The sequence below is a fragment of the Eurypyga helias genome, unplaced genomic scaffold (genome assembly GCF_000690775.1).
Source record: "Eurypyga helias isolate BGI_N326 unplaced genomic scaffold, ASM69077v1 scaffold30645, whole genome shotgun sequence".
NCBI lineage: Eukaryota > Metazoa > Chordata > Aves > Eurypygiformes > Eurypygidae > Eurypyga > Eurypyga helias.
The window spans coordinates 1-24,925 of record NW_010251294.1 but is presented as its reverse complement, the minus strand read 5'-3'; the positions used below and the strand labels follow the sequence as shown (position 1 = coordinate 24,925).

Genomic DNA, 24,925 nt, shown 5'->3' with positions numbered 1-24,925 from the left:
AGGTTTAGATTAGATATTAGGAAAAACTTCTTCACTGAAAGAGCAGTCAGGCATTGGAACAGGCTGCCCAGGGAAGTGGTGGAGTCCCCATCCCTGGAGGTGTTCAAGGAGCGTGTAGACATAGCGCTTGAGGACATGGTCTAGTGGGTATGGTAGTGTTGGGTTGATGGTTGGGCTGGATGATCTAATGGTTGGTCTTTTCCAACCTTTGTGATTCTGTGACAACAGGAAGATAAGACATGCACAAATTTTAAAGGAACTGGCTTTCTTGCTACTTTCTGTACATAGTCCTTCATACATATCTTGATGCAGTCACTATGTATTCAGCAAACTTAAATATCTCTTTGTTAGTGATCTCCAGTAAACGTTTAGTTTGTGGCATGGTTTTGGGCCGCTTTTAGTTTAAGAAGTAACCCTACTGAGAGAAAAATGGTTTATTTGCTCAATAAACCTTTCATAAACGAAGTATTTTTAGAAATAGTATTTTTAGTAATACATTTTTTGTAAGCAGACTGAGGATTTTTTTAAACAACCTAAGCATGCAAAAAGCAAGTATGATGAACAGAACACCTACCATTAGGCTCAGGTATTTTTTATGTTGGTTTGGCCAAATGCTAGTGCTATCAGAAAGTTGTTCTCCTTCAGAAAACAGTGCTTTCCATGCTCACATCTCATTGGGCAGATATTTATTTTCAGTTGGAGCTCTGTCTAGGCTTACTTCTTCACAGAGAACCAGCTGCTATTTGAGGCCGGGCTTACAAAAAGTTTATTAAGAAACTGTAAATCCACTGTACTTTTCATCAAAATGTTTTCAAACAGGCCACTAACCATTCACATAGAAGTAACTAGCAGATTTCATTTACAGCTTTTTGTCTCAATCCCATATTTACTGCATGATTAGTGTGCAGTGAGGCAGCAACAGATGTTGCCAGATGTGTAATGAAAGTGTAAAATACAAAATTGCTCATTGTGAATGGTAATGTGCATTTGCTATTACAACACAGTATTTCATAGATTTGAAGCAAGATAAAAGTATGATGAAGGTCTGGTCTGATCTGTGGTGTTCACCCAGTTACCCTGGAAGCAATCTCCCAAATCCCATTAGAGCTACTGCTTGTCTTTAAAAAGGACATGCAAATCTCTATTAAAGATTCAAAGTAATGGCGCATTACATTTTATCAATGGTTAACCAATTCCACTTAAATGTTCCCAACAATTTCTTCTCCATGGCATGAGTGTTTATTCTGGAAAACTATGTACAGCTCTGTCCAGTAACACAAACTTTCTGGACAAGTCTACTTACATTTAATTATTTTCAGTCTTTCTCATAAGTTGCTTCCCTCACTCATCTTGCCAAGATTTGTTGCTGTCTCCTGAACTGCCTTTGAATCACCGGAGTTGTTCTAGTAGTGAATGCCCAGAAATGAGTTTACTGTAGGCATCCTGACAGGACACCCCTCAAAGCCTGAGTTTGACTATGTGAAATTGGAATCAATCAATTCCTGCCCCCTTTCAGCATGTCTCAGCTGTCTTGCTCTCCAACTTCTTTTCTGCCTCTAAAGAGTTACAGTGCAATTGATTCCTACTCTGTGCACAAAGGATCTTTTTTTTTGTTTTCCTTTTTGACCTGTGTTTTAACGTCTGAGATACCTCGTGCTGTTTCTCTGTCTTCACTGGTGTTGCATCAGTTCCCATTGTTACCATCTGCAGATTTCATTAACATACTGCTTATACTCCCTATTCCAGGTCATTCATAATAAAGATAGTAAGTCTGGCTCTACTTACCTTCCCCTACATATCTCCCTAGGCACCTGTTCCCAGCTGTTTAACAGTGCTCCTTGTAATTCTTCTGCTCGCATGACTGTTCGAGTCCACGGACATTTTTTCATATCAGCATTTGTGAGAAAGAATCAAATATGTTAGTTGGAGATCTGTGTATAACGTGCACCCTACTGCATCGCATATATCCAAGTTTGTCATTCTATTTAATGTGGAAGAATTAGGTTTCATTGGCTAAGTAGAGCTAATCCTTGTGTGGCTTCTTTCCTTTGTTCTGTGATTACTATTTATTTTCTATTCCTTGGTTTTTAATTTGATTATACAGAAATCAAGACTTAGATCATTTTTTGGCTTGCTACCACCCAGAGATACGGGAGTTGCAGATGGATTGGACCACAGATCCATCTGGTCCACGATCCTGCTGCTGGCAGCAACCAACAGTTGGTATTTGAGGCAAAAGTTAGGGGAAGAATATTAGTTCATCTGCCTGACACTGAAATTCCATCCTGATGGCCACAGGAGACCAGTATATAACTGGGAGCACAAAGTTTACTCGCTCTAGTGACTCCTCACTCTGCAGAGCTATAAAGAGACAGCAGAGTTCCCTGAAGTCAGGTGAGTGGAGTGAAATCTTGAGCTTACTGGATTTGCTCAGCGCTTCAGGAGGTTGGTCTAATTACCCAGGTTTTTAAAAAAACAGAGCCAGCAGCAGAAGCTCTGCTTGTGAAGTCATCAGGCTGTGAAATCATCAGGCTGACTGTGACAGTTTGTGACAACTGTCCAGGAGTTGCTTGTCCATAGTGTATTACATGGGCAGTGAGTGAAATCCAGAAAGCCTGCTTGTACAAGGAGGCTGTCAAGTGCCATGGTCCTTGGCTCTTGCTACGTTTCACAGTTGCTTCATGAGAATTAGTTAGGGGTTGTCTAGCCACCTACGGATCCCTGCCGACAGCACAGGATGGGTGCTGCTGGTTAAAATTTACAGGAGCCCGAAGTATGGTGCATTTTACTTCACCAGTGCAAACTGAGCTCTAGAGATGCACACACAAGTGGCTCACAGACAAGAGCCTTAAAAAAGGGATTAATGTTAAACACGTGCCTAAACGTTTGTGAGGTCTGATCATTAAGCTGAGTAATGGTTTAAAAATCTGATCTTACTGAAGTTAACGGCAAGTTTAGAGGTAGTGTTGATCTGTGATTCCATTCACAGTGCTGCATAATTTGTTGATCAGCTGTATACATCAGCTCTATTTTTGTTCTCCATTGTCTTAAGGTTATAATAGCATTCATAGCTAGTTTATAGGAGTATATTCAGAGTTTTCTGCCAACACATGAATTTAGCAAAAAATCTTTATGTGTATTCGAGACATCATTCCTGTTTCTGAATTTCCAAATCTCATGGCCTCTCTGCCTGTCTCTGGGATATGATCTTGTGTTTACTAAGGGTTCACGTACTGGACTGAGATAAGTTTACAGCCCTGAATTTGCAAAGGCTGAGATAGCCTCTTTTTTTTTGTTGTTTTGTCACTTTTAGAAAAACAATAAAGCACTTCGTACAGTCTACACAGAGGTAATGATTTCTGTGGAAGATTATTTAGTGCTGTACAGTAAGGTGAAATAATCAGCAAAAATTCTCAGCATCCTTTCCTGTACGGGGCTCATCGGAATCAACATTCAGTAAAAGGAAGTTTTAACTTCTGTTGTCAGCATTGATCTGATCATGAAAACCCATGTTAGCTAGTCCCTCTCTCAAACATAGCTCACCTGGGTTTTTCTGCTTTTCAAAAACAAGTTTCAGTTTATAAGCATCATTGGTTTAGTGCTCATCTACATAAAATCTTCATAAAAGTAATTCAGGCAGTTCATCTTTACTGGTAAAAGCCAAGCTTGCCTGCAGTGCTTTTGAAAAAAGCCATACAAGAGGGGCTTTCCTTTAAATAACACTCCAGTGATTTTCAACCACCTTATCCAAGACATTTTCCAGGATTTAACATATCATGTGGCACAGTGTGCATATCCTAAAGATGCAGCCAAGGGAAATAATACAAGGGGACACGGAACTGCCATCCTTGTTTATTTGAGTACGTGTTTGTACAGCTCTTCAGAAGATCACTGTTAGAACTAGGCTATTTTATTCAAGCCCTGTCCTTATTACCTGTATATAAAACAAACTAAGCATAATGTGAACAAAAGAACACCTGCTATAGAGAAATAAATGTCTTCCCAAGGGAGGGGGGGGGAAGGTTGTTAGCTCTTAATCCCATAATATTTTCAGAGTGCAAAGTAAAGGGATGATGATCTGCTTATTAGACTTCTGATAACATCCAGCTGTTAGCCTGGTGCTAACAGTGAATTTCTGGAGAGTCAGCTGTGTCTGCTTACCCCAGCACAGCATCCGACCCACTGGATTTAGAAGCTTGGAAACTATGAAGTGATAATATTATTAAAAACACTGCACATGAAAGTAGCAGTACAGGACAAGTCAGATTAAGTCTTTGCAAGAGTTTTACTTCTAACAGAAAGTTGTCTCTGGAGTTTCCAGGTTTAGTACATAAACGGCAGGAAGTCTGCTTTTCACTGGGAGCTCTCAAAGCACTTGTAGGGTCATAAGGAAAAGCAGTCTAGAACTAGTCACACTTCATTAGCAGTTCCAGTTCAGTACAATCCTGCTGCTTGTTCCAGCAGACCGAAACATCGCAGCTCGGCATAGCTCACTAGTCCTGTCACTTGTCAATTAGGAGCGCTGCCTAGGCAGCGTTAGCCTACATCCCTGTAACCTCGGTTCGCAGCGCAAGGGCAACCCTCATCAAACCGCTTGGGCTGTCTAGTTTGCAGCAGTGGCTACAGCAGATGACACAAGGAGGCAGGGGATACTTGGATGCCACTGCAAAGTTGCACTTCTCTGGTTCTCCACCACTCTTCCCAGCTGCTTCTGTGGTGTCCACCCTGGCTAAGTGCATCTTCCACTACTTACAAGAAAGAGTCAGTGGGGAGTATGTGTTTTATCAAGTTAATTAACCTGATGGAACATGTTTGCCCTGTTCTAGGAGAAGACATGAAAACACGACTTGTAGTGCTTGGAGGTAATGGAGATGCATCAAGCTACAGCAGCTGAGGCTGTGGTTGTTACACACACAGAGCGATTGTGTTCAATAGGTGACAGCAGAGGAAGCAGGTCACACAGTGGCACTCCTACAGCAAGGTGACTGGTGCGATTCAGACCCAAATCAGGCTGGGTTGCCTAGAACGAGTAAGATGAGGGTTTAGTTATACAGCCTTTCTTAACAGATTTGAGCTGAAGATGCAGAACCTTGGATATGGCTCCAAAGTCCAGTGACATCTGAGTTCAGCATCTGATTTCAGGAGGCATTACTTAGAGTCTTCAGCCTTAAAGTTCTGGTCTGGATGCAAAACCATATCTATATTTTGGCTCTGTCTTTGGGTTTGGATCCTCTCTGATTCCTTCCAATCCTCATATGATGGAGTAGAGGTATCTACAGCAAATTTAGCAATACATGAGATTTTTCTACAGAGGCTCTTTCAAAAAGACCCTCATTTATACCTGACTTTTGCCTCATGGGAATTCAGAGGGGAAGCTTGTTGTAGACTATGATTCCAGTGACAGTGTTCTCTTGTGATCAATGAAAATTCTTAGGTTTGCATTCAGAAGCATGTTCATGCTTTCCAGTAACATCATAAACCAGGTGCTAGAGATAATACAGTAGAGGAAATACCAATGACTTGACATATGGTGTGTTTAACAATCCACCACTGAAATTATTCACACTTGCATTTGAAATGGGAATGTATCATGGGAGAAAAACCTGTATTCCACTTTCTTCGCTTCTGCTGGCTACCAGACATTTTATTTCACATTGGTGTGAGATCCTGTAACATGAAGGTATTTCCTGGGGAAAGTAAGCAAGTATAAATGGCACTGAGAAGTTTTGCAGTAAAGCATCTGTGACATCACACGTGTCTGGCTGTGAGAGAACTGGTCAGATTTTTCTGTGAGGAAGACAAATTCCTTAAAAAGACAAAGAATCCAGATTATATGGCCATTGCAAAACAAAAAAATAAAGTCTCTGATGGCAGGATAATCAAGTCTGTGTTTGGCTAAAGCTGCAATTCCACATTTGTTTTATGCTGATGAACTGGTGTTACATGTGAAAAGGGCTGCTCCCTTCTGCCCATCTACAGCTGCCTGTTCATGCTGGCATGCTTGCATAGGGCTGTGTGTATTGTGGCAGGACTGCCAAAGGGCTAAAATCCAGCTTTTGAGGAGGTTCCTTTTCAGTTGGCTGATTTCCCTGATCCATCCTGTGACTAGAAGAACATTTCCATCGTCCCAGGGATGGAGGTGAGAGGAAGAGCTGGGTTGCCTGTGTTGGCAAGTACAAGTTTGGTTGACTGGAAGTGACTGGCATCACAGCTGGAGGCAGCCTCTTCCACAGCTGAAACCTCTTCTCACCTTAGAGACCACCCTTAAAGATAAAGGCTAACACTTGGATACACAAGGGAGTGGTACAAACCCTCATGCAGTTCTGGGAAACACAATTTAGGAATCACTTTAAGTCCATTGTGTTTTTCAAAACTGGCTATTTTAAAAACTGCTGTGGGAAGGGGGCATTGTATATTCAGTTTGTACCACTCTATAAATAACTAATGATGAGAGGAATTTAATTTATTCATTTTTCTCATGTAATTGCCCCACTTCATCTACTCGGTGGTGATCCCAAACACAGGATGGCTTAAAAACACAGTGCAAGAAGTTTTACTGCTTTGCAGCACTTCTCATCCCAGTAAACATTAAAGGCTTGAACATTCTGTCTCATATCAAATTTTTGACTGTTACTCAGATTTTTAGCCTCAGCTGCTGTCATTTCCCGGCCAAACATGGGAAATTATTGATTCAGTTTGCACGAAAAAGAATGCTCTGCTTCAGTGTTGGGAAAACTTACCAGGTAAAGAGGCAATGACGTCCTGCAACAGTCGGATTCTTCTGCTGTGCACTGTGTTGGTCTAACTGCTCTGTGAAAGGAGGAGCAGGGGGACAGGGCAGAAAAGGGTTTTCTGTTGGCTGACAGGTGAGTAACTGCTTCTCATAACATACTCGGCGTCAGCATCCTCCCAGCGTGGGGACGGGCTCTGCGGGAGGAGCACCGAGAGGCAGCTGGCGGTGCTTTGGGGCTGAGCACCAGCCAGAGAGCTGTCATCCCTCTGCAGCTGGACAGTGCAACCGTTGCCGAAGCAGGGCTAGTTTTGTAACTGTGTGAGAGCAGAAGGTGATCTGGGGGAAGCTTACGGGTACAAAGAGGACAGCTGGCATAGGAGCTGAACATATTTTTTTTAAATCCTCTTTGCCTGGAGGTGCAAACATCTTTTCTAGAATAATGGCACACAGATATAGTAACATACAAGTGACAGCCATGCCCATCAATTACTTCCAGAATAAGCAGGAAATGCGGGCAAAGAACTAAGCAACAAATACATCACCACCACCTTAAGCAGCATGGCTACACACTCCAGTACATGTACTCTGCTGTGTACTTAGTCTTTTATTTCAAAAAAACCCAAACAAACATTATCAGCTTTTACTGTCTTTGCTAAAAACAGTGCCAGGATCCAGTCAGATCCAGACCAGATTCTGGTCAGCCAGGATTTCTATGACTTGAAACTGCAACATCACATCTTTATTTCTGCCTCCAACCACTTGTATCTTGGACTTTGTTGGTGCAAGCTGTACTTTGGTTACAAGCTCTCCAGCTCCTGTTAATCAGAATTTTCCAGAGACATGGCATTAGTAAGCAAAGAGGGTCAAATAACAAGCTGTAAGACAACATCTTGAAGCTTTGTGGTAATGCTCGACTTAAAAATGCAGCAAGAGAGGCCAGGAAAAACATTGACTTTGCAGTTTATCTCAGTGTAAGCAGGCAAACATTACTCTTCTCTGGTTAGAGGAAGAGGTAGAGACAGTGAAGGTGAATTAGAGAAAGAAATGAGGACTTCTGCTTTCAAGAAGAAGGAGACTTTATAATCCCAAACAGCCCAAATGCACTAGGGAGCAAAAACTGTTGCAGAAATAATAGTACAGTGTAACTATATTTAAATTGACAGGACAAGGGGTAATGGGTACAAATTGAAAACAGGGAGGTTTAGATTAGATATCAGGAAGAAATTCTTCACAGAGAGGGTGGCGAGGCACTGGAACAGGTTGCCCAGAGGAGCTGCGGATGCCCCATCCCTGGAAGTGTTCAAGGCCAGGCTGGATGAGGCTTTGAGCAACCTGGTCTAGTGGAAGGGGTTCCTGCCCATGGCAGGGGGGTTGGAACTAGATGATCTTTAAGGTCCCTTCCAACCCCAACCATCCTGTGATTCTATGAAATTATAAAATTTTAAATCATCATGCTGTAGCTTCAACAGGAGTAATTTTAACAGGGATTTATATGAAGTTTTGAAGAACTTAAGGCAGATCAAAAGCTTGGAAATGACCCAGTGTTCTTTTTTAACGCTTTATTTACCCAATCAGTCCAAAATGCAAAACCTACTCTGCCCAAACCCCTGAATTTCTCATTTTAGAAAGCCAGTCACTTCATATTTCAGCATGCATTGTAGGACCTGATCCCTTCTGTAAGCTGTTCATGGCTTTTCTTTCCACTTTATAGACAAGAAGCCAGGCAGCAACACCTACAGCTGGTTTTTCTGGCAAAGAAAACAAAAATGTTCTACAAATGTTTACAGTCAAATCACATTCTAATAATGTTTTCCATATTGAATATACCTATTTTTAGAGATACTAATGAATCTTTATTATTTGCTTCCCTATAGAATTTCGTATGATCCCACAAGATACCCTAAATACATCCCTGAAGCGTACTGTCTGTGCAAAGGCTGCCTCATGGGGATCTTTGGCGAGGAGAATTTTCACTTCCGCAGCACCCCTGTGTACATGCCGACGGTCATCCTCCGTCGCACGTCGTCGTGTGCTGGGGGCCGTTACGTCTACACAGAAGATTACGTCACTATCCCAGTGGGCTGCACTTGTGTACCTGAGCAAGAAAAAGAGGCTGAAAGCGTAAATTCCAGCATAGATAAGCAAGAAATGAAGTTGCTGGTAAGCCAGAACAAGCCATCATCAGAATGAAGAATATATAAAGTTGTGTTATAGTATTGGCTTCACACTGTCATTTCACCACCTCAGGAAACTGCACCACAGCAGCAACACATCAATTTACCCTCTTTTTCTACTTCCAGTTATTTCAGTTATAAGCTGGAAAGTTTTTCCAGTCTCTCAGATCATTAGAGATGACAATTCATACTAAGGACTTCTTTAGTTCATGTAAGTATTTGTTGCAAATTACGATGTAGCCTTTCTTTTTAGAGCAGAACATTTTATCCTTGCTTACTCACAGTAAATTTTAGAAGATGATACAACTGGAAGACAGGCTAGCTATTACTATAGCAGACTACTGGTTGTGGATATTTTTAAGGAGTCTCTTATACTCTACTTTTAAATACTCTTATATATAAGTCACATAGCTGCCATATGTGTGCCAAAGCTGCAGTTAACAGGACAGTTTCTCAGGCTGGGAGAGCCTTCCTTTATATTGCATATCTCAACTCCAAGCAGTGTTATTGGCTGTTTATACACTACAGCAAGGAAATCTTTGCTGAGTTTGAGTCATTCATAAAACATATTCTATGAGTTTGCTGTTTTTGAACTTGCCAAATTGCTAAGTGTACAGAAGTGTTGAGACAAAGCATGCTAGAGTATTGTAAAACCGCAGAGGTCTGTGATGTGGAGTATGTCTAATTGCACAGAAACTATCAGTTAGAAAAAACACAGTTTGGGTCCCAAGAATTGTGTATTAGATTTCATTTGTCATTGACTGCTTAACTGTTCCTCATGACAAAACTATTTTGTACCGCTGAAAGGACAAAACCCTTTCCACCATAGGAGAGGAGATTCCTCATTTAAAAAAAATCAGTACGAAGGGAAGGCTTCACCTCGGGTACACTGCAAATGAGTAAACAGGCAAGGTCTTAACTTCTAGATGCTACGGATGTCACTGAGGTGAGTCCCAGCCAATCCAAACTTGTTAAATCCAACTGATTTGTAGAGTTAGTGTTACTCATTTTTCCCTATGCTACACATAACAGACAATCACCTGCAAAAGGTGCTAGCCGGGGGAAGAGCAGTCTTTCATCTTGGCAGCTTACAGGAACTTGATGAAAAGCCCTATCCAGAAATCCTAGATACACAAGAACTTGCATTCCCAGAACAAGAGACAAAAGGGAAAATCCAGAGCATGGCCTCATGCCAGCTGCTGTGAAGCAATTAGCTCTGTCCTGACTAAAACCAGCACAAGGTTGACTCAATCTAGTGAGTGATAATCAGGAATAGCCAGGCGTAGCTTGCATGACCGTAACTCCTCAGAGGGCCACCATCACCAAAGTTGGTAAGTCTGAATGACCAGCAGAGAGTATCTTTTACAGTTGAAGGATCGTGACTGCAGTATCATTACAAAAAAGAATGTAGCAGTGTATTTGCTACATCAGGAATCTTAAAAGGGGACTTAATTCGTAGCGGAGAAAGTCCCCACGCTATGCAAACACGCACTTCTTTGGAGTGTCGTTGGATGAAGAATGGAAAGACTATGAGCTAAACACAATTCACAAGTAAAATAGAGAATGAAAATCATATGAAAACTCCTTGTCTCGGTGCATAATTACTGACTCAGTCTAGTACAACAGTGTTTTTATAGTGCAATCTGTATAGCTTCTTACAAAGCTTTAAGAACTCCAGAACCAATAAAAGATTTCCATCACAACGTCAGATTGAAGTTTGTAACCGTGTTTCTTGTGCCAGTGCTTTTCCACAGTTCAATTTGTTTTCAGATCTGCTTCCTCAAATTGTGATGTTTCTATGTCAAGGGGATTCTGCAAGGAGGGTTCAAAGAAGGTCATAAAGTGTTTATGCTACTTGGAGAACAGCTAATTGCCTAGCTGCTGCCAGCAATTAAAGGTAGTTACCTGTTCCCTGGAGAATGTAAATACTTGCAGCAACTACAACCACTTTTCCTTCCTCCTGATGTGGAAGAACTTCTCACCCTCTGAGAAGAGGGAAATGGTAAGCCAAGACAGAGGGGCTCAGAAAGGAAGCAGACCCACAAAACTGGAGAAACACTGCATTAGATGATGCTTCAGCAGTTGAAGATCTTATGGTTTCACTCTTGAATTGTGGGGTTTTTTTCTACACACACACACACACACACTTCAGATGGGGTGAAGTTGTACCTTCAGACCCCACACTATATGAAGCAAAGTCTTCACACTAATGGGCAGTAAAAAACCCCAAAGCACACAGTGCTTAACATTTAGTAAATACCCAGCATGGCTACCAGCTAAAGCTCTGGCTAAACACTGCCCTCCAGCACAACTCATCTCTCTGTCCACACACTTCTGTTACACAAATTTGTCTGCAACAAATTAAGTTACTGAAGCACATGGATTTATTTGCATGATGTGGAGAAAGAAAAAAATCTGACTTTTGGTTGCAACTCTCTTGTCCTGCAGGTACAAATTACGGAGTCAGTTTGAGGTTTTCAAGTAACTAGAACACGTTCTGGGAATTCCTGGGAGTTGCAGGCTAAGATCAGGTAAATAGAAGAGTCGGTTCAGAGTCGGTTTCACCAATCCAGGAAAGCAGATGCTTTAGCTTACATACAGTTTCAGGCACTGGATGAGTGAAAGGAAAGTGTTAGAGAACTGCAAAACCCCAGTGGATCAATAGATTAGGTATGTTGGCGACCTCCTTGTCGTGCTGCAACAGGTGCAGAAAGCTTCCTATGGTAACAGGCAGCCTTGTGTTATCTTACTCAGAAGCCCATTTTCCCTTTTTTAATCCTCGCCCTCTTCTGTGACAGACTTCTTAGCTGAGCCAGTCTGCTTCCCGATGCAGCTTTGCAGTTAGATGTCTCTTAAAAGCTGTTTGTGTTTCAGCGTGAGCAACTGTTTGATAGTAATTTGTTAGTGAACAACTGTTTGTTAAACTTCACATCAAGAAGTATTAGCTATACAAACATATGTTAGCCTGCAAAATATCCTTCCATATCTAAACCCTCTGCACATTACTCATGTGGAAAAGGTTGGGTATTAAATGTAGTTTGCGTTTGTTTGGAGGTTGGTTTTTTTTTTTTTAAGGAGATCATCACATGATGGATTTATATCAGTTTCACTTCAACTGTGGTGTGACATTTTCCAGCTTCTAGCCCTCTGGTTACAGCTGCTGCAGCCTTGCCTGTAATTTGCACGAGGCGAGGGAGGTTCACTGGAGTTGCTTCAAGGCTCACAAACTGTTGACACAAGGCAGAGATGAAATGCCTCACTGAACCAACTCCAGGCCCAATAAATGCAAACAATTCAAAGCTGAAACTATCTGGCAGCTGCAGCCGATTTGAGAAAATTTTTGTTGTGCCAGGAAAATCTTTTCCTTCAATGAGGTTGTCCCTGGAATACATTAGGAGCCACACAACACAGAACAATATCCTTGGTAAAGAGATTATTTTCTTCTCTGTAGTATCACTTAAGATAGGTTGGAAAATACATGTCATTCGGGAAGGCTGAGACAAGCCTGAGAAAAGCCTGAGATGCTCGACTGGGTTTGCTGGCCAGTCATTACAGGAGGGTGTTTGAATAGGCGGTCTTCAGCTGCAATTAAACGTGAAATCGCATGGGGGAACATGAAAGCAGCAAGGGGGGAGGGAGGAAGGCTGTGATGTGTCAGAAGGTATAAACACCTGGTAATCTCGCGGGCATTAGGGAACAGCCATGGAGCCATGAGGGACACCTAGTCAATCCTACACATTCTGCTGAGTAGTGGCACGAGCTACCACTTGTTCCTGCTGTACTGCCATCTAAAGAGGCTGCAGAACACGAGCAGCCCCAAAGCAGCAGCACAGCTCTGACTGGCTGACGAAGGGGCTTCTGCAACCTCACTGCATGGCGCAGCAAGTAACCAAGGGAGAGTGACAAAACCAGCCCTTGGAGGCATTTCCCACGTGCTCTGGTAGAGAGGGGCAGAGGCAGGTGTGTGGTACAGTGTGACACTGAGCTGAGCGCAACACCATTTGTAACAGGAAGTCCAGATTAGATGTTACTGGGAGCAGTACCTTGGACTACAAGCAACACCAGCTGGAGCAAAGCTTCATTTGCCATCTGCGGGGAGATGCCTATAGCTGTGGTATATTCTCCTCCACCTAAAGCCATCCAGTGGTGCACTAGGCCCCAGGATTCCTCTCCAGGTGTCGCATTCATCCTGACAGCAGGGCGCTAAGATGTCCTGCTGCTGCACAGCGCCTGTCACTGCGGGCAGGAGGCTGTAGCACACGCGCCTCTGCAGTCAAATGCCCCTGGAAAAGTAGCACGGTAAGAACACATCACCACAGGCTGTTGTAAGAGAATGTCCATCCATGAGACAGCCACAATAAAGCAAGCATATCACTGCTTGTCACTGAATCCTGTTACAGATAAAGAAGATTTTGCTGTCATGCAGATCTACTTCGTGTTACTGCGCTGCCACAAAGTACAAATTAACTGCTGATTTTTGTGACTTGTAGCCCTCAGAAACACAGCTCCTTCCTCAGAAACAACTAGGACAAAACCAGTTTACCTCCTATCCTTGCTGAAGGCTGTGAATACCACTAGTCAGCTTGGGCAGCTGCCTGTGCTCACTGGGCTTTTAAAAGGGAAGCTGGTGGACAACGGGCTGCTCTGTTGAGTGCATCCACCAAGATTTACATGTTCCCTCATTTTCATAATCGTGCATCCTCACAGTGCCTCTTTTCAAAGTCGGCTGACCTACATGTGAGAAGTAGCAGTTATTTTCTTGGCGAGCTGAATTTCTGGGTACCACTGAATGGTGTACTTTTACGTTTTTTAAGAAAGGTCTCTGAAGAAGTTGGCAAAGTTGTATTTTAATTTTGAGACAGAGCCCAACAACATGTATTTAGCAAAATGAAGCAGACAACTGGAAGAATTAATAGCAAAACAGCAGCAGAGGTGAAGCTTGTATTTGAATAGCACCTTGTAATTTAGGTGGGTGGCAAAGGGATGACTATCCTCCATGCTGGCAATCGTACCTGTCCCACTGGAAGCCTACGCAGTTAAAAACAGAGTTTCAGGAGTTATTTCATTGTCTCCATCTGCTTGGTGTGCAAGACACTGAAGTAATAAAAATAAAGCAGTTTGCAATTGTGAAGTACAGATTTGTGCCAATACCTGTGCATTTAACATTCTGGTTTGCTTTCTTGTTTTGAAACTGGCACACGAAAGGAAAGACGCAGCCTCCTGGAAACCAGCTAAAGCCAGCTGCGCGTCACCTGTGGGCAGTCATTTTCAGGGGGATTCTGGCTTTATGGGCTCAGCAGCAAGGGTGGTTTCTGGTTTGAAAGGCAAAACTGTGTGGGCTGTGTGCTCACAGAGACTGTCAGGAGAGCCCAGTCTCCAGTCCCCTGCGAGCTCTTCCTCTGCTGCACTTCCCTCACTTCAGCAGTACCTGTTGCCAGTCTGACAGGAACTAAGGCATGTGGAAGAGAAAGAAAATGGCATCATGAAACTCAGGAACACTACATGGGGGAAGAGGGGGGAGGATGTAAAATGTGAGGAGGGAAAAGCCTCAGGAAGTGAACAGACCTCCTGGGGCCTTGGGAAGAGAGCGATGGTGGCTTGGACAAGTATATATGAGCCAGTGTTGTGTCCAGCCTAGGAAGCATGATTCTCTGAGCACTGAGAGGGGACTGTATTCCATACACATTATTCCTGCTCATTGTTTACTCCACCAGATGGGAAAACCTGGAATGCGCAGAAACTGGAGTATTATCGGTACCTTATTAAAAGTCTTGTCTCAAGCTTCCTTAGGTTAATCCTCACCACAAGAAGGATTTCTTACTACTTCCTCTTACGTGCTTCCTTGTGTAGATGCAGCACTTCTGTAAGCCTTTTACACAACCCCCATATATAACGATGGCACATAAGACAAGTGCTGTTTGTATAGGATACTTACAGCTGACCAAACTATTGAGTGCCTTGGAATTTATGAACCCAAAAATACATCAGTAGTCAAAAGGTTACTCAAAACTGGCTTGAAAAATTCCCAGTTACCAAAAATCACTACCATCCCAAAGACGAGTTTTTCTAATGTATCCTCCATTTTCACTGAAACTGACTGAAATATAGCCCAAACCTTGTATATAAAATTTAACATTTGGCTGTTCTGATAGACAGTGGCAGTTTATCAGTGGCACTGTAAGACTGAAGGATTTCTAAGAAGCTTCAGCTGCCAGCTGTGGAACAGAGAGATGAAACAGGGCACCTGGAGACAAAGGACTGTTCCTGTCACTGCAAAGCTGACATACCTGATTTGGCCTGACTGATGTAAAGGATGATTCTTAACAAAAGAATGGGGGTAATGGGGAAATCCTTACTGTACTTTTTTCAAGGAGACATAAGGTTTGTACTAGGTCTGGAGATTAACTTGACCAGTAAATAGAAGACCTAGTTTTACGTTTTTTCAGCAGCTCATGATTTCTTGTTGCTCTAACACATAAGCATCGCAAAATAGACGCACCGTACTTCTGCAAAGAGACATTTAACAACATATATTATTTTTAATCTAGTACAGCATACATACACACATGGGTTTATGGGGGTAAGTGATGAAAAAATAGATCTTGTCTTTTACAAAAGGAAAGTCTGGGTTTGTGACAAGGCTTTAGAGAAAAGGTGAAACAATAACCACAAGATTTTAAAGGTAAGTCTGGCAAAACCAATGGATAGTAGGTCTTATCTCACTTGGCAATTGGTACGTAGTTCTGATGATTATTAAAAGCAACTGGAGAGGCCTCCCAGAAGGAAACCTATTTTCAATTCTAGTTACCCTTTATAAAAACAGCTCCCTGCTGGATAATGAATCTGGAAACACACAACACATTCAGAACGTACATCCCACAATCCTTTTACTAAGGAAGCATCTCTCAAGATGGAAAGAGACCACTATTCGTGCCCTTTCAACAATCCACTGCCTACCAAAATCATCAGTTCTGATGCAACGACGATTCTGAGGTCTGTGAGGCAAGCACCTATGTGTTGTTATAAGCCAACCAGTTAAAATCACTTCAGAGAGGTCACTGAAGAGTCCTTGAATGGTAAAAGCTACCAGTTAGAATGGAACTCGAACAGAGAAGTCCCCAGCACCCGCACTGTTTGGTCCCCATTTACCTAATAGGTAAGACACAAAACACAGTAACGGCAAATGCTTACTCATTTAGGAGAGAGGCTATCACACCGTGATGACTAAAGCTAGCCCAGAAAACAGTTCTTGGAGCTGAACATTTCAGCATTGAGAAATGTGATAAATAACAGAAAGGAGCTTGACTGAAAAAAGCTGTACATCTTCTGAGAATCAGTCCAGGCCAGAAGCATAATTCACATAACATCGAAATTCATTGGCTAAATTTCGAGAGTGTTTTGGAATAAACTTGCATATCTTCACACCAAGATGCTTTGCTGCCTGTTCCTCCATGACTGCACCTGCAGCAAAAACAGTATTTGATGAGGTAAACCAGTAACAGAATGTTTGGGCTTTTTTAATAGCTCTTCCCAAACGCATATACATAGATCCTGCTTTTTTTAAGGAAGTAAGGCTTAAAGCAGCTACACTGCTCTTTACCAACTGAAACTACTGGGAAGTTTAAAAGAAATCTGACCAAATGGAAGACATCCCAAGGAAATGAATGTCCAAGAATTTTCAAAAAATGAGGCAGAGGGTAAGACCAGTGCCCCTTTCATAGAAAACAAACTCAATCTTCTTGCTACATGCCAAAAAGATTACGTGGTAGGGAGCCATGGGAAATGCAAACAGATTACATACACTCCTCCACCTAAATAAACCGCAGTGCGATATTTACAGCTACACACTGAGAAATCATTTCCTTGAGTAGTATTTCTCAAACTCTGTAAACTGAAGGACCAGCTGTCCATTTTAGGGGAAAAAAACCCCAGTCTGAGAACCATCCTTGTGCGTGGCTACCACGTGTAATTAAAGAAGTAGGCTTTCTATGGCCACCTATCGTTTTAATTTTTCTTTATTTCACCTGCTTGGCTGACTTCCCTTGAATTGTATGTATAGAGGGTTTTTGTCCTTTGTTTTATTCCCAAAGTTTAAGAAACACCATGACTAAGGCCAATGCTCATCGCTTCTTAAACCAGCAAGTGCATCTTCTTAAAGAAGGCCCTGCAAGTAACTGTTGGTAGGTTATCCCATTTCACTGCTCTTATCACTGGTTTTAATTCCTCCTGCTGTATTTCAGTGCCTAACACCTCCTTACTTGAATGACAGTGTCAGCATCCTCTCATAGAATCACAGAATGGTTTGGGTTGGAAGGGACCTTAAAGAGCATCTAGTTCCAACCCCCTGCCATGGGCAGGGACACCTTCCACTAGACCAGGTTGCTCAAAGCCTCATCCAGCCTGGCCTGAACACTTCCAGGGATGGGGCATCCACAGCTTCTCTGGGCAACCTGTGCCAGTGCCTCACCACCCTCTCCGGGAAGAACTTCTTCCTGATATCTAATCTAAACCTCCCCACTTTCAATTTAAACCCATTACCCCTTGTTCTGTCACTACAGGCCCTTGTAAAAAGTCCCCCCCAGCTTCCTTGTAGCCCCTTCAGGCACTGGAAGGTGCTATACGGTCTCCCCGGAGCCTTCTCTTCTCCAGGCTGAACAAGCCCGATTCTTGCAGCCTCATACATTCATTCGCATTACAATTTCGATGTTTACCAGGAATGACCGGTACTATAAAAAAAAAAAAAAAAAAGAGTTTTCTAGACTTGGCTAAAATCATCCCATTTTACTGAGCAAAAGCCATTCCAACCCATTTGTCATTCTTTCTACTTAGCTCACCTCAGATGCTGAGTAGTTTGTGGCAGCTGGAATCCTTCAGCTACTGACATGTTAATGTCTTATTCAATAACCTTACGAATTTGTGAGTTTTTAAACAAGTGGCACCTCTGTCTGTCATACCCAGATTCCAACCGCTGCAATTACAGAGAGCGGCCCTCTTACAAGAAAAAAATATTACCGGAATTTTGCAGGATGATCTTACAATTCTTCAAAATTTAGTAAAATTTGTGATGCCGTATGAAAAAAGTACTGACTTCAAGGATTAAAAACCACATGCTTTCAATTTAAAACAAAGGTTGAACTAAAGTATCCGGATAAAAAGCTTAGGATACATGTTTCTCCTTGAATCAGTGATAAATTAGTGAGTTAGTATTTTTCTCACTTAAGTAAGTTTGTCCTTTGAGAGACAGAAAAAGGTGCTTAATGGTGACCTCATATTTTTACTAATTATACCTGTGCAAAGCAGAATCTTTCCTTTTGTTAAGTATTTGATGGTCTCTGAAGTTTTTTGAAGACATTCCTCAGACAGATAGGGTGGATCTGCTACTACAATGTCAAAACTGTGTGGCAGGAGATTTTCAGGTAACTTCAACGGGTGGTTGTAATCATAGAAGACAAATTCTTCTCCATATACAGAAAACCTTCTGTCGTACTCCAGTATACACACTGAAAAATCTTTGCCATCCCGTTCTTTCAGTTTCTGGTACACGCTTGGTGCGCTAACACATGCTATCCTGAAAGAGAGACAGGAACTGAGGATATTCATTTAAAAGGCAAACAACAACAAAACCAACCCTTCAGCAGTCCTCAAGGATGCTTTGGGAAAACAGCTGAAACGTTATTCCCAGAAACGTAAGCTGTTCTTCCTCCATTCTAACAGATAATTACTTTAATAATAGAGGTTTAAGTATTAAAGCCATTATGTAGTCAGCCCCCAAGCTGCACAGAGACCTTATACTGGTTTAGAGTGTAACAGAGAAAATCTTGTTTCAGAACAGCAAGGAGATAGCCTTGAAAACTTAAAAATGACTCCTTACAGAAACAGGAAGTAAACCAAGCTTTCTGTCTGTTCTACAGAAACATTGGATGAAAACAGAGGAGAGAATCCCAAGTCATTAATAAGCTCTGGAGCTCTTTGTAGTTCTCAGAAAATAAGAAGATTCATAGTAAACTTGTACAAGGCAAGCCTACAACATTCAGTGGAATGCTAAGCGATAAGATCAGTATGAACTACTAAATAACCAAGAGCAAAGCATTTCTGCAGCGTCTCACCTGCACAAAGATGAAGTACAGCAAGTAATGCATTAACCTGTATGCCCTGTCTACGCAACAGAAATGAAATACTTACAGGAAGGGTGTTAAATCTACAATGTAATTAATAAAACCTACCTGCCACCTTTCCCAGCTGCCACGAGTGCTTCATTAGCCAGGCAGGATGCAGTTTCATCGCTGTACCAAAACTGGCTCAGTTGCTGAGAAAGATAACACACAGTCACAAACACCAGCAAATCTTGGGCCTGTGCTAAGTACAGTTAAGTGTGGCGAGTCATATTTGAAGAAAACCAAAATCCATAGTAACTTCTCAGTTCACAAACTCTGAAGGTGACCGTTTTCTCGAGAGCTGCCTCACTTCTGTAACCCAGCAACAAGCAGCAGGTGGCTCACACTGTGTTTCCAAAGCATTTACTGCAGTATCAGCAAAATCAACTAATGCAGAAAATCACTGACGAGGTTAGTTCAGACGCAGTGTGCAGATGCACCGTATCTATGTGCACTTAAATTGGGTTACTTTAGTGGAAGAGGAAAAAGGAGCTTGAAAAGTGACAGTGTAGAAGGAAACTCGGAAGAGATCAGAAAGAGTGGAAAAAAAAAATCAACCCAGAGACACACCAAGCATCAGTCTGCAAGAAGCCGTAAGAGCAGCAAAGCAGCCAGCCACAAACCCAGAGAAATAAGGCACAGAAAGAAATATGATGTGAAAGGAAAGATCACTTGAGTTTGTTACACCATGTTTGTCTCTAACTCAGGGCAGAATCCTTACTACCATCACATGCCTGGCTGGAGTTAAAATTTCCAGAAGGGATGGATGCGTCTGTTGGCAGCTTTATTCTCCCTCCACGTAATTTCAATCTGTACCCCCGCAGATGTAGAACAGACAACTATACCCAGATTTAATATTGAGGCAAATATCCTTGCAGCATTATTGCCCATGAATAGTTTGATTTTCCTACTTTAGGAACATCTTGAGTGTTCCCCTTTTTAATTTAATTTCATTATCCATCCACAAAAGAAACCTGGTAAAGGTTACTCCTCTAACTGTGCTTCCTTCACTGAAGTTCATAGTTTCTTACCCAGTCTTCTTCTATTGAGCCAATGGAATATTGATTAAACCCTTGGGAGGTCTTCATGCCCTCTCTCTGCTGCTGCTCCAAATAGAACTCCTGGAGGGCAGCCAATGTATGGGATGAAAGCTGGGGAATGTCATCATCATCATCATCCATTTTTCTAGACGTCAACCAGGGGGAAAAGAAAAAAAAGTAATTAAATTAACCCTTCTCAGTGATGAAGGCTTTTAATAACAGCACAGACTCCTGAGGTAAAACAACCTCCACCAACCCTGCACAGTGTAACAGCCAACCAGGAAAAACTCCTAACAAGAGAAAACATCCTCCCTCTGCTTGGGAGCTCTTAAAGCCCTGAGGAGCATATTGGAAGTAACACGGCTCCAGAGAGAGGTCAGGCACAGTGGCAACGCTGTTCCCGTTCTATACAGCACGGATTTGTCTTGTGTGCCTACAGGGAAGTTGTCACTACAGCTCCTCATTTCCTGAATCTGTACACCCTTTTTGTATCAGCTTGCAGAAAAAAAAAACTTCAGTGGATTTGGCAAGTCCTATAGAAATCATTCCCCTCCTGCCCAGAAATGATGATAGCTATGTGTCATTCCTTCCCATGTTCAAAAGTCACAAATTTTGACTCAAAATGAAAGAAACTAGTATTCCGGGATCAGCATCGCCTGGCTCTGACTTACACACCATAAAAGAGTTCCTCTGGATGCCAGAAACCTGCAAACGAAAGCAGGCAAGAAGCTCTAGAGAAGGTGTTTCTAAGATAACACTATTTGATCGAAAATCTGTGTATTTTGTGCCTGAGAACATGGACGTAACTCGTACCAAAAAGACGCACTACGCACTAATGGAGAAGTACAACCGTTTTCAGAGAAATCCTGAACTAGGTCCTGCCGCACGGCATTGCCCCACCTTGCTCACACCCAGGCAGGTAAGCAGCACCTGCCCGGAGGGAAAGCTGGAGCCTCCCTGTCCTTCCCAGAAGAGGCAGGAGCAGTTCGTGGGACGAAGGTGACGAGAACGGGAACCCAGCATGTGAAGAGTACTGGAGAAAACTGCAAAAAGCTGCTTTCTCTCACAAAACCCATTCTCTCTGCGCCTCACCTAAGAGCTAGGCTAACAGAGCCTGGAAACGGGCGTACACCGGCCTTGGAGCGGAAGTCACCGAGAGAACCGCGTGCCATCCGAACTGACTGCAGCTTCAGGAGCACAACTTGAAGCTATGCTGCTCACAGCTTTTCCTTCTCCCTTTTCTCTGCATTACATCATGAACTTCAGAATTTGCGGTTTCTTCCCCTTCCACCGTTCCCTCCATGCTGCTTGCCCTTGCTGAACTTTCAAGACATTTCCTAAAGCTCCCTAACTTGCTGGAAAACAGTACCATTTACTTGCCACTGTGACATAACTCATCATAGAACAACCACTGCCATTCCACCAGCACGGTGTGCAACTACATGTGGTAAGAGTAAACCTTTTGGCTTTTCCAAGGTATCATTCATTGACCTGCTGGCTTCTTGGGCCAGGTTGGCCAAACAGGGAATTGTTCAGACCCCTAAAGACCCACCTATGCCATTAGCCTTACGCAGGAGGAGAGTTCTGGAGTCCAGATACCTAGTGGAAAGAAATGGTTAATTTTATCCCCATTTTTTGTTGAATAAAACATAATAATATAAATAAATAAAAAGTATTTAAATTATGCATTATTGAAAGTATTTACTGTCAAAATTACTGCAAGTTCACACAGATAATCATAGAATCATAGAATGATCTGGGTTGGAAGGGACCTTAAAGATCATCTAGTTCCAACCCCCCTGCCATGGGCAGGGACACCTTCCACTAGACCAGGGTGCTCAAAGCCTCATCCAGCCTGGCCTTGAACACTTCCAGGGATGGGGCAGCCACAGCTTCTCTGGGCAACCTGTTCCTGTGCTTCACCACCCTCTCCGTGAAGAACTTCTTCCTGATATCTAATCTAAACCTCCCCACTTTCAATTTAAACCCGTTACCCCTTGTCCTGTCACTACAGGCCCTTGTAAAAAGTCCCCCCCAGCTTCCTTGTAGGCTCCTTCAGGTACTGGAAGGGGCTATAAGGTCTCCCCGGAGCCTTCTCTTCTCCAGGCTGAACAAGCCCAACTCTCTCAGCCTTTCATCATAGGAGAGGCGCTCCAGCCCTCTGAGCATCTTCGTGGCCCGAAGATACCCTTTCTAGCAACAGTACTCTCACAGTACGCACTGCTACAATCCATTTTAGGCCCCATCCAAGAACTTTTTTTGTTAGGACAGATGTTAGAACTTTAAACCCACTCCTCATCTCACAACTTTTATCTTTTATAAGTGCATCATACATGTAGTAATCTGGTTTGTTATTATCCCTACATCGATGCTTTGACACTAAGAAACCAAAACAGATGGAAACTTGCAGTTCTTACAGATAAAACGGCTGGTGGAGCATCACCCATCATTTCCATGAACATACGGCATACAGCCATAGGCACCTCTTTTCTATAAGTATTTTTAGTTGATTTTTTAATAGTCTTGCGTTCAGTTTGTAAATTAAAGCCTTAGGAACCAAAGAGTAATTAACTGTGAGGTTGGAAGGAGCGGTAACTCGGAACATATGGTGGAAATACTACATACATCTATTAAGAACACCTTCAAAATGCAAGATGTTTTTCTGAACATACATACATTGTCTGCGTATACTGACTTGGGTCATCAGCATCAAGACGTTTTTATGCTCAAGAACCACATCAGAAAACTATTAAACGAAGTGAGCTTATGTGAACAAGACTTGTAAATTCCTTTGGTTTCAAGGGAGTAGAAAGTTCTACTGTTTGAAATCCCTTCTGTACCCCTCCCAGAAAGTTCACTGCTCTGAAGCCCAGAAAGAACCCTGAAAGTTTTGGGGCAGGATGGGAAGAAGCAGAGAAACCCACAGTGCCTCTGGCACTTAGGGAGCCTTTAAACAACTCCCAAGGCCCCTGAGGCTCCAGGTGGCCCATCTGCACACGGCCCAAGCCCCAGGTCCCCCAGGAGCAGCCTGCACCCCAGCCTCACGCAGACTCTATGACAGCCACACGGTGGGACGGGGTTGCATTTTAGGAATGCCCTGGGATTCGGAGCATTCGTGACACGTAACAGTGCTGATACTGCCTACATGAAACCCTTGTTAATGGGAATACACGGTTTAAAACTAGCAATGTGGCAAATCTTCTTTACTATTCATTATTAATGAATTTGCACCTAATTAAAAGCTGAACACGATCATCTGGGAAGCAGTACTCAGAGAGTGCTCTCCTGTGCCCAGCCGTAACCGTGTGCCCCTATCCAGAGACATGTGGAAACCCACAGCAACCAGGTCAGCTGAGACAAGTGGCCCGTGTGCCCTTGCACCACCGCTCACCCCATAACAACCAAGAACAATGCTTCCTCCAGAGGTCGGATCCTTCCAGATCCACACCACTACTCCAGAGGATGCTCCTCTTCTGTGGGGGAAGGCAGGCAGGAGGTGGGATACGTATTTACAAAACCACCTCGAAAAATACTGTCGCTGTGAAGTACAGAACTGCTTCTTCAGAGCTTTTAGCAGCAGATTGCGCCAAAGGCGACTGGCTAACGTTTCTCTGCCAAAGAGGCAGCCTCACCTAACTTGTGTCTGTGAGCCAGGCCTTCCCAATGTCCATGCAACTGGGAAACACCATCTGGTAGGTGTGCAAGGACAAGGACACGGCGCTGCTCTGCCAGTTTCCAATGCTCACGCTTTCACGGTACCCTAAAGATGCCATCTCAGTGCCCCTTAGCTGATGGGGAAAGGGAAGACTGCTGAAAGGCCAAGGAGTAGGAATGCAACTGGAAAGTCACCCTCTTCATTGCTGGGAGATGGGGCGGAAGAGGATGGCGTTAGCCCCTTCCACCTTTTACCAAGAATATAGAAAGCACATGTGCAACTTGAGAAAACATTTTATTGTAGAGTGATTTGGACCTAAAGACAGCATGAAACAGAGTTAAATATGGTTGTCTGTCTTTCTCCCAAGCCACCCAAGTCGGTTTTTGAGACAAACTGCTCGTCATCTATGGTGTTTGCAACATCAAGAAAAGCTGGACATGAAAATCACCTGGAAGAGGCTGCAAGCACTGTTCTGGAGGTAAACAAGTCCTGATCAGAGGGACTAGGAAGTTACTAAAAGGCCCTGCTGCTTTAAAACCAGGGAGGTAATGCACTCTGCTCAAGCTTCCGCTCCTTAAGGCGTACAGGGATCCAAATCCCATGTCCCCAGACAACAATCGGAGGGGTGGTCAAACTAACCCATGCACAGGTGCTGAGGGAGTCTGTCCCAACAGACAAAAGCCCAGACAGAGAAAGCATTTCTCCTACTGGAAACAATCTTTCAGATCTTTAAATCATAAAAAGAGTTGATTGTCAATGATTTGACAAGATACTGGGAGTATCGCCAAATGCGCCTTCACAGGAATGACTGACAGGACAAAGCGTATGAAATACATCACTCAAGTAATTTAGACAAAAAAAACCCTCCTGCTAGCTAGTGTGGTCTAGCCGGAAGAAACAGAAATGCTAGGCCATACCTACATCTGTTTCGTCGAGCCTTCTAATACAAATCAAACCTTCTCCAACATCTGAGAGGTCATCCTCAAGTACAGGCAGCCACCTTGTTCCCACTGGGAAAAACTCAGAAACTCCAGTTTTGGGGGCCCAGGTGCCATGAAACTGAAGGGTCTCTGAACAGGCTAGCCAAGCCAGGGAACGTCAAAAAAGCAGAACTGACAACACTGCACAGAAACTTGAAGCAGTTTTCTTATGTACTAATGGTGCTGAGG

The 24,925-nt window shown here is 43.0% G+C and overlaps 2 protein-coding genes across 2 annotated transcripts; one reads left to right on the top strand and one right to left on the bottom strand.

Moving 5' to 3' along the window:
- Positions 1-8,578: 8,578 nt before the first annotated feature.
- IL17D (interleukin 17D) lies at positions 8,579-8,923 on the top strand. The gene has a single exon (XM_010151995.1). The coding sequence runs from the start codon at positions 8,579-8,581 to the stop codon at positions 8,921-8,923; it is 345 nt and encodes a 114-aa protein (XP_010150297.1).
- A 7,083-nt stretch (positions 8,924-16,006) lies between these two features.
- On the bottom strand, positions 16,007-20,243 carry N6AMT2 (N-6 adenine-specific DNA methyltransferase 2 (putative)). The gene is made up of 4 exons (XM_010151994.1): positions 20,093-20,243; positions 19,131-19,213; positions 18,195-18,475; positions 16,007-16,368 (listed from the first exon to the last, which is right to left on the bottom strand). The coding sequence occupies exons 1-4, from the start codon at positions 20,240-20,242 to the stop codon at positions 16,241-16,243; spliced, it is 642 nt and encodes a 213-aa protein (XP_010150296.1). The 5' UTR covers position 20,243; the 3' UTR covers positions 16,007-16,240.
- Positions 20,244-24,925: the final 4,682 nt, after the last annotated feature.